The 827-nt window shown below is 43.4% G+C and overlaps 1 protein-coding gene across 4 annotated transcripts in view; it reads left to right on the top strand.

Annotated features, from left to right (window-relative positions):
- Positions 1 to 827, top strand: part of LOC106883030 (unconventional myosin-XVIIIa) — a 237,634-nt gene that overhangs the window by 166,472 nt on the left and 70,335 nt on the right. For all 4 annotated transcript variants that reach the window (XM_052976955.1, XM_014933888.2, XM_052976956.1 and 1 more), the window contains one exon: positions 658 to 752. In XM_052976955.1, the coding sequence (XP_052832915.1) occupies positions 658 to 752 (95 nt within the window). The remainder of the gene's footprint in view (positions 1 to 657; positions 753 to 827) is intronic.

The raw sequence follows: 827 nt of genomic DNA, 5'->3' as shown, positions 1-827 counted from the left end.
GGTGCCACGCAGTGGGACTGAACCCAGAACCATGTGGTTGGTAAGCAAGCTACTTACCACACAGCCACTCCTGCGCCTATCATTGGTTATCATTGTTTGTCTTTTTTTATTCAACATATTGCTGCTTCTGCCCCCCCCCCTTTAACCTTTCTCAGCAAATCATATTGCATCTTAGCACCGTATACAATCAGTTCATTGTAATTTCTCTCTCACTTTGTCTCTCTCTTATCAAGTATCCCCCATCTCTTATTTCTCCAGTTTTTCTTATAACCTCAGTCAGACAGAAGGACTTAAATTCTGGAGGAGAGTTACTTTATTAAATTGACCCCAGTATTTCCCTGGTAGTTTATGTTGCTACCTGAAGGCTCAGTCAAGCGCTACAGGATATGAACTCAGTCCTCCACCCCGACAACCAACAAACTATGCATATAAACAAACTACCAAAACCTTTCCAGTATTGCTTTCTATATCATTACTACCTATCTCCCATTACACACTATGTCCCATCCCCACCTCACTCATCACCTTGTCAACAACCTTCCACCACCATATGTACACACCACCGACAGCACTACGTCTACTGACTACTCCCTCCTCTTCTTCTATACTCCTTCACTGATACTCCTTAATCAACTGTTTCTCTACCATCTGTTTCAGGTTTCCCTGATTTCCTGCAGTTCAGCGAATTTAAACACCGTTTTGAGGTTCTCATGCCTCTTGGCCTCAAAACAGATGGCATGGATGAAAGACAGGTTAGTACTCTCTTCCTCTCTCTCTCTTTCTCTCTCTCTCTCTCTCTCTCTCTCTCTCTCTCTCTCTCTCTCTCT

The sequence above is a fragment of the Octopus bimaculoides genome, chromosome 26, assembly GCF_001194135.2.
Source record: "Octopus bimaculoides isolate UCB-OBI-ISO-001 chromosome 26, ASM119413v2, whole genome shotgun sequence".
NCBI lineage: Eukaryota > Metazoa > Mollusca > Cephalopoda > Octopoda > Octopodidae > Octopus > Octopus bimaculoides.
This window is presented reverse-complemented; position numbering and strand designations above follow the sequence as displayed.